General features: G+C 42.1%; 1 protein-coding gene across 3 annotated transcripts in view; it reads right to left on the reverse strand.

The window, feature by feature from the left end:
* Window positions 1-7,763, reverse strand: part of LOC311102085 (protein phosphatase 1 regulatory subunit 37-like) — a 50,424-nt gene extending 42,661 nt beyond the window's left edge. For 2 of the 3 annotated variants that reach the window (XM_084143303.1, XM_084143304.1), the window contains exon 1: window positions 5,866-7,763. In XM_084143303.1, the coding sequence (XP_083999429.1) occupies window positions 5,866-6,586 (721 nt within the window). In that variant the 5' untranslated portion in view covers window positions 6,587-7,763. Of the gene's footprint in view, window positions 1-593; window positions 703-5,865 lie in introns of those variants that run through there. The other variant, XM_084143305.1, reaches the window with a different exon arrangement.
* Window positions 7,764-9,167: the final 1,404 nt, after the last annotated feature.

Genomic DNA, 9,167 nt, shown 5'->3' on the forward strand with positions numbered 1-9,167 from the left:
ATTTACTCGATGCACTTATGTTGTCATCTGATGAAAATGAAGCTATTTTCTGCCAAATGTGTTGCACTAATGTATTTTCTGTGAAGGAAAACTATAGTTGCACGTCCCTGATCACTTGGTTGAAGCAAAAAAAACAAGGTTGTCTTATAATATAAAACATGGCCAGTCAATAAAGAGCTGGACTCACCGGCTCCCACTTTCTCCCATTGTGCTGTTTACAAACAACCACGTGAGTTGAACTGTTCTGGAGAACTACGGTAAGCTTCATAATGTCAAATAATGTGACAGGCGAAATGAACACGATCCGCTTTATCTCCTAATGTATTGCACAAATTAACTGCAAGTATTTACTTAAAAAGTAGCAACAAATATAACAATTTATTGAAAATGTATTAAATAGTATCAACTGTATTGAGGGAATTGAAAAACCATCCCGTGGCTATTTCCAAATACCCCAGTATACAGTATACCGCCCAAGCCTAATAGGAACCCACCCAGCACACATATGATCAGTTTGTTTAGGTTATGTTTATCCAAGCTTGACAATGAGGAAGAAAAAAATAAGGAAGATCAGTTTCTAAAATCCACCCCACCTGAGAGCACCTGGACTGGCATCCCTGGGCTGATCCAAGGCCAGGAGCTGACTGACCATCTCAGACTGAGTGCTGCTTTTCCCCCTGGACCACGACTGGCCCCACTCACTCACTGACTCACTCACTCAGGGACACACACGACTGTGAGAAACAAGCACATAATGTCCAGAAGAAACCAACACAACCACAACGGCGCTTCAGGAGGGAGAAAGTTGGAGGGGGGCCCGAGAAGTCAGCAGTCCTGGATTTGGTAACAATGTGAATCCAGCAGCAGGGAATCAAGTGCTCCAGAACCACATGGAATGGGATTATGAAACGATTCCGTGCTAATTTAGAGCTAGCCTGCTAGTCAATAATTAACAGAGGGCACTTAGCGGAGAGGCTAACGCGGGGGAAATGGACACACTTCTGTTTCTCTCCCTGCCTGAGTGAGAAAGTGCCCATGTCGGGCTAATTCACCTTTAGATGCAGGCAAACTGTTGCATTTTACACCAATTTAACTTAATCACATCCGTTATAAGTGAATTAACATGTGTCATTATAACAGGTTATAAGAGCCATCTCCTCCTGAGGAGGCAAGATAAATATTTTCTTCAATTTTAGTGACGTGTTAATCTGTCATTAATTGTGGCGACAACAAGCAACATTTCAATTTCAAGACAGCTTCACTGTAACTGCGATGCCACTGAACAGCAACCCTGTAGCTGAGGCATTGTCAGGCACAGAGGGATTATGATACCATGGGCTAAAAACAGTACAAATGAACTGGCTCTCCACAGGGCCCTGTCTATTTATAAGTGAGCAGGCATTTTGTGATGAGCGCCAGCCAGCCCTGTTTAAAACAGATAAGAGGGGTGATAGGTGTTTTATGTGGAAAGCTAGCCATCTCTCAGGCAAAACATTGTGTTTCAATAGCCTATAGTTTCCAAAGGTAAAAATAATGAAGGAGGAGGTGGCCGAAGAATACCGTTTTTTGGGACAATAACAAGGTCGTCATCCTAAACACTGCAAACTCCTAGAGGTATGTTTTCATAAGTGGAGCAGAGCAGCTCCCCCCTGTAAACTGCAGTCCCAAGGTCCATGACTGAAGTTCAGACAGACACACAGTTAAAGGGCAGGGTTCATGTCATGACCCCAAACTGCAGAGGCAGAGCAGGACAGACAGTACACAAACACACTACAAACAGCAGCCAAGTAAAAGCGTTGGCCTAGGCTCAACAACCAAGAGTTATGCCTGTCAGGTCCAACTTTGGTCCAGAGGCACATCACATAGCCTAACGTCTCTAAAGAGGTTAATCAGACTTCAAGGGTCAGTTGATTACTGGTGCCAATTTCCAAGTGGGCCTTCTGTGTTTTGACATGAGATCACACGTAGGCTATGCAGCTTTCTACGTATTATTTTCTTCAAGGAAAAATGCTTTCACTTATAACAAAATGCAGTATAGCTTAGATAATATCTTTTAAAAAATACAAATAAATCTCAGGGATTTATCTTCCTTGTTTACAGAATCAGAATGTTTACAATGATCAACTAATCTCATTTGTATAATACGTCAATAGAAGAACCAACAGTAGCCCACATGCTTCTTGCATAATGTAAGGAAGTGGTTCCCAACCAGGGTTACTAGGACCCCTGGGGGTATTTGGCCTATCCACAGGGGTAGTTGAGAAGACTGAGACTGTAGGCTTACTGGTAAAAAAAATAATTATGCACTTGAGGGGGTACTTCAGGGGTACTCCGGGCAGAGCTAAATTCAGTTGGTGGTACAATAACTGACAAAGGTTGGGAACCACTGATGTAAGGAGTCAACACATGGTTTTCCCATGTATGCCCGAGAGAAGGAGAAAGGATGGACGAGAGAGGGAAAGGGGAAGGATGAGAGAGCGAAGGAGAGGGAAAGGGAGGGGGAATAAGGAGGAAGGAGAGGAAGCAAAGCTGCTAAGAGTCATGCTGGGAAGTTCAGGAATCTGGGCACATGTTGCATAATTTCCTCAGCCAGGACTGAAGAGAAGGGACAAGTGCTACAGAACAAAGAGGCTAGGACTCCTTGTACAATCTCACTGCAGGGTGACAAACAAACAACACTATGTTGGGAGTAGTGTCGTCTATCAATTTGTTCAGACTAAAATTAACCTTCAACGTTATCGAGGCTAGTCTCTACAATACTCAGTGGATTTGTATTTCAATGGCAAACTGCATAGTGATCTAGCCACATCTTTAATGCTTTGCACTAGCCAAGCGTCGCAGACACTGTTATCCTAGAGGCCACATAAACTGTGACCATTCTGAACATGTCAAGTAAGACAACAAGGAAAGGCTAGGCTATTTAATTTCATGATTTGTAGCTACTATTACAACCAGGCTTAAACCATTATGGAAATAACAGCCTACAGTTTAGTTCATCCTATCTCTGGGTCTGATCCAGGTGGAGAGAGCAGCACTAAGCACCCGTTTGAGGCCAGGTTTGTTCTTCCTGACTGCTAAGATGAGGTTTGGGCCGTGAAGAGCTGATCCTAGACCTGTGAGTCACGGAAGTCTCCAGTCCGGATCCATTGTGGCGATGATGAGTCTAAGTGAACCATGAAGAGGCTTGGGGGGCGGGATGGAGATACGTTTCATTTCCTGGGCCTCGGTTGGTTCACACACTGCCTATCACACCCGCTCAGACACACTTCTCCACGAGTGAACATGACCCCGGGAAAGACAGCTGAACCAAGACACACACACACACAGAGAGTGAGAGCGTGAGAGAGAGAGATCTGGGCTAGGCTTACTCCTTCATGCAATATCAAAGAAGAAGAAGGAAAGATGAAGACAGACAAGGATACTAGATGGGGATTGAGCACACTGCACGCTTGTTATGAATACTAGGTAGGCCTTTGCATCAAACTTCCTGGGATGTCTAGATCTGGATGTTTCAGGTGGTGAAAATTGAAATAATGAACGTTTTGAGGGAGTAAAACATCAGCTGGCAACATCACTCAGTCTTCTGCAGCACCCTTCAACAGCACGACTTTGATTCACTTACTATAGATGGGTTATCATCATGATTAAAACTAATTTAACACTGGCCTGAGTTTTATCTACCACTTAGGGCTGGGCGGTATTCGGTATTTTACTATATACCGGTATTGAAGCACGGACCAGTTCGAGTTTTTACTTTACCTTCTGTAACGGTATTTCAATGTTTGGTTTGTTAAATGTGATACGAAACTCCGGCGCGTATAATGTCCGTTTTTATGGTTTACTCCGTCTGCTACTTCAGTCATCTCTCTCCCTCTCCCTCGGCATGCCACTAACCACACCAAGCCCTGCCCCGTCACTCAAGGAGAGAGCAGTTGCTTGACAACAGAGTCACAAGTACTTTCTTGCCGTTCATTCTGCATGGTCAGCTGGATGCACCTATGTTGGTGACGTGCTGCTTTCCACAAGCGTTCTATACACTATTAGTTTGTGTATCTTATTGTCTGCAAACTATCTGCTAGTTTGTCTTTTCTTAGCACGGTGTTGCTAAAATAATTAGCGTTAGCCGCTAATGCCAATCGCAAGATAGCTGGCTAGCTAGATTGCTAAATGTACCAAGAGTCAGAGAAAACACAGCTAACTAATCCTGCCTGGTACCAGTGCTGGTGCAGGCCTAGATAAGGATGTTTGTGCAACGGTATCTTATCTCAGAGAGGAATAGGCAACGCATTAATATGCTTTCATGTGAAATTGATTTGCACGAATTAGGAGAACATGAATAGAAATACCCTATCTGGGAACTCGTGAAACAAATCGAACTGTGTTGAGTTAGTGACATAGTAAAATGTCATCCACTAGACCCTCATTGGACAGGACTGTCTGAGTAGGTTTGTTTTGGTGTTAAAATACTATGACGTTATCCAGATCACTTCAATTCAATTGAACATTGAGATTGAAAATGCATGTCAACCTTGCTTGCTTTTTTTGCATTCTCTGAAATCTCCCCACCCGCCCCGCCTAACATTAATGCACCTAGTCTGCAAGTGCTTGCGGTGCCTACAGGAAATGTTCAATAAAGAGAAACTGCAGCATCCTTATAAAAAAAATCAACCCACAGGCATACAAACGCTTGTGACTGGGAGTCCTACATGACTTGTTCTGTATGCAAAACAGAAACAAAACTGGAAGACAAATTGTCCATTCAGAATTTGTACACCTCTATCCCCATAGCAGATGGAAGGAATATCACATACAACAACATAGGCTAATACTGAGGCGTTTTCACTAAATAAACAGTGCCCACTACTAAAAACGGCATACCTTTAAGGAGTGCCTGGTCTGACTCACGAGGTAGACACACAGACGTCTAAGTGAACTCACTTAATTTTGAGCTGGTGGAGAAACTCATGTGGAACCATTATCAAATGTATGACAAAGAAAACAGAGATGACACCAACTACAGTGGTTTTTTTTAGTCCTGAAGACATCAGTGACCAAGCATTTCCTGGGTGTTGAATTAGCATTGGTCCCCACCTTGTCTTCTCATGTGTCAAGCCATCTGTGTAAGATAATTAAATTATTCATTTTGACAAGGGGGTCTGACAGATTTGTATAGGCCCTAGGTACTCACTACTGTAAGTCACTCTGGATAAGAGCGTCTACTAAATGACTAAAATGTAAATTTATTGCCTGGGGATGAAATTGATAATGGTGTGATCGCAGGTTGGGGTCTAATGGTTGCCATGGAAGGCAGAGATGAACCTGGGGGCTCAGAAGCAAGAGAGAATTAAACAATCCAATAGGGTTGTCACGATACCACTATCTGATATTCCATGGCAAAAAAAATACAAAAAAAACAATTAGACTAAACTCTATGGCCCAATAAAAACCTACTTTATGTAAAATTGTCAGTGCTATAGCTTGCAAAATAAACAAATGTAACTCTAGGTGACAACCTAATCCTGTTTGTTTCTATCATCACGACTGTTTTCATCAAGAAACTGCATCCGCTTCATGTTGTTTCCTTGCCAGATACCTCCGAGTATCACGACAACCCTACAATCCAACACTAAAAGTGCAAAGTCTAGTGAGTGTAAAAACCCTCTATTAGACCAGGGACAACAGAAAGGTACTCCATGACAGTGTCCCTCTTTGCCAGTCAGAGAGTTCAAGAGCACCAGTCTGCACTGTATGGCATCCCCAGCTTGAGGTCACAGCAAGGCTAAGGACACCATACAAACAAGGCCTAAAAATATATGAAAGAGTCACATAAGCAGATATAGCTTTAAAAATTGTGTGAGAAATTACCATGTCTCCAAGGATCCTTGGGCTCCACTGCTCCAGAGACAATATCCGCATCTGAAGGAAAAGTCACCCTCTTGCCATTTTTGTGTTGATCATCCCCCTCATCCAGGGCTGGAGAGAGGACCTCTCCTGGGGCAGTGACAGGTGGCGAGTCCTCCTTTTCTGAGGGTTCCTCAGGTTCCTTGTCGGTGACAGCATCTGGGGTTGATGAATCTGTATTGGTACCGCTTGAGGATGTCTCCTCTGCTAGGGATGGTCCCTGGTCCGTAGGTTCTGACTCCAACATGCCACTTTCATCCAGGCTCAAATCCACACCGATGTCCATATCCCCACCATCATCCCCTTCCTCAATAGCAAACATGAGGGCCGATGGTGTTGTATCCTTGATACTCTCCTCTTGGCGTTGGTCGTCATTAGAAACGTCGAAGTCAGAACGGACTATTGCAGGGGTATCTGGGACGCTGTTGTTCTTATTCCCATTCACTTCGTCGATTTCTAGTGTCTCTTTTGACCGGTGGTTGTCCTCCCTTCGCGGGTTGTCTGTGAGCCTGGCTAGAGAGGACATGTTGGCGGCCTCGGTGCTAATGCCTTGTTTACACAAGTCTCCATCCATCAGTTCCGAGATCCGGGGTATGATCTCTTCCGAGTTATTGGTAGTATTGTCATCGATATTATTCTTCGTTTTGACATTGCACAAATCTAGAGCTTGCGCCTCGACATTCATATTTTCATTTCCAGGAAGATAGTGTTTGCAATTGACTGGATTCGAGAACTCTGCACTTGACAAAATATATTTAAAGTGATGCCTTCTGGGTAGATTTCAGTCTAGCCTTTGAATGCTGGTCTTTGATCCTTCAATAGCTAACATAATTTGTAAAATAAGTGCTTTCTTCAAGAATGTTTACAACTTTGTCAACAATGACAATATAAGTGCATTTTGTGTGTTAGCGTAATTGACAAGCTATAAAACAACTATTTCAAGAGATAATTTCGCACATTATTGACAACTTTCAAGCAAGCAAATGTGACTGGTTTGATACGTGATGCGTGCCTGCAGCTCAAAATATTTATAGCCTGCAATTGTAATTTCAGAAAACCTTTGATAAATGTACAATATCACATGTCCAGGTCCAGTAAATCGTCAAATTATCAAGAGATAAAGGCAACACTTCGTGTCAAACGACTGTGACAAATCCTACTAACCAAGAAACAATGTATTCTCCTGCTAACTAGTCTCAATCTAGTTTATACTTGTTTGGCTAGCTAACTTAATGCTAGGTAACCACGATAGATATCAATAAAGTGCATAGATAGCCGTTTTTTGTTACAATATTCTGTATTTTGTTGGTCAGCACACTCTAAAAGTGGATATGGAATTTAACTAACGTTATACCTATATTTTGGTTGACCAGCTACCTGGCTAGCTAGCTAAAACTGTACAAGTCGCCCACGGTGCCTCCACTACGTTAGCAACATACTATTTCATGTGCATGAAGAAAGCTAGCTACCTAGCTAAAGTAGTTACCCAACAATGACATCTAGACCAGTGTAGTTTTATGCACCTATCGGTAAACCCAAATGCTTTGTTTTCGAGTCAATCATTCTATTTCAATTAAAATAATTGATCGCGGTCTCACCAGAGCACCTCGCATCACAATCCTCGACTAGGCAAGGGAAAAAATAAGCGTCATAGTCCGGAGCATGTTTCGTTCGTGCCCAAATTATTTAACTGTAGAGCAATAATCTCCTTTTTGATTGTTATTTTAAAACAGACATGCCGCTTACTGACGTTCCTCGAGAAGCGCTTGAATGTAAAGATGCTGTTTTCTCTCCTCGTCCTTGTGCTAGCTAACGTTAGCTTCCTCAAGTCCAACAACTGTTTGTTGTCGCTACGTCATCGCATATCCAGGGGCATGGGGGTTTTCACTAGTTACCACAGCCACAAAGTTATATCGAAAAAATTCATGACATTTATTTTAAGGTTAGGCATTAGGTAGGCAAATGTGGTTAAGTTTAGGGTTAGGTTTAAAATCAGATTTGAAGAAGAGAAATTGTAGAAATAGGCGGGGTTTATTACTTTGTGGATATGGTAACTAGTGACGACCAGGAGCATGTTCAGTAGACGCAACGTCGCAGAACGCTGCAAATAGAAATGTAATACATAGAAGGGTCGTAGGATCACTAATACGTTTGACATAGAACACTTCTAATTCCCATATTCTATTTCTATTTGCAGCGTATTAAAATGTTGCTGAAAATTATTATGATGCTTGCTGATCATTTGGTGTAAGTACTTTCGTCTACATTTACATTACATTTTAGCAGACGCTCTAATCCAGAGCGATTTACAGTTAGTGAGTGCATACATTATTTTTTTATTTTTCATACTGGCCCCCTGTGGGAATTGAACCCACAACCCTGGCGTTGCAAACGCCATGCTCTATCAACTGAGCTACATCCCTGCCGGCCATTCCCTCCCCTACCCTGGCAACCCTGTCTGACAATAAAATGTGATTCACATTGGCAAATCATCGCCCCTTGCAATCAACCATGTCAAATTGTGACATGTAGACACAACTGGGTTTCCACTAGATAACACAGCCACAAAGTCAAAATTGGCTTTATCATAAAAAAAGAGAGAAATTGTAGAAATACGCGGGGTTTATGACTTTGTGGCAACTTGTGACCATCACACAACTGTACAGAATGATGACAGACAATACTGTAATTACGATATAACTAACTTTGAAAATATCAAAATCATGCATCATGTACCATCAAGGGTGACAACACAGTGATAATTGAACTGATTTGATTTGAGAAAAATAGCAAATAATTTTGTTTTCAGTTCCACCACCTACAAATCCCAGTTGAACTCATTGCATATAGACTCATATGGCAGTGTTGGTGAACTCTGAATAGGCCTACCAGTGATTGAATCAATAGAACACTGGGATGGGAAGATCAATGGGTCAATTGTTTATCTCCCCACAAGAAGGGACAGCCCACAGATATACTATTACATTACTAGTCTAATTCCTAATTCTCTGGGACAGACTCACAATAATTAATTGATTCGATTTTTGGGTCACTCTTACAGTGTCCTTATGACAGTGTTATGTGAACACAATGAAATGACAGACATAAAAATAAAAATAAACTAATGCCAAACTGCCTTCCAGGTGTTCTTTGTGTGAACAGTTCTTTATGCACTTAATCATAATGTTTGGCATACTCTGTGTATATAATGGTGAGACAAAAATGTCTCCACCTACTGGAACTGAACAGTTTCAATGGCACCTAAA

The sequence above is a fragment of the Coregonus lavaretus genome (genome assembly GCF_964263955.1).
Source record: "Coregonus lavaretus genome assembly, chromosome: 26".
NCBI lineage: Eukaryota > Metazoa > Chordata > Actinopteri > Salmoniformes > Salmonidae > Coregonus > Coregonus lavaretus.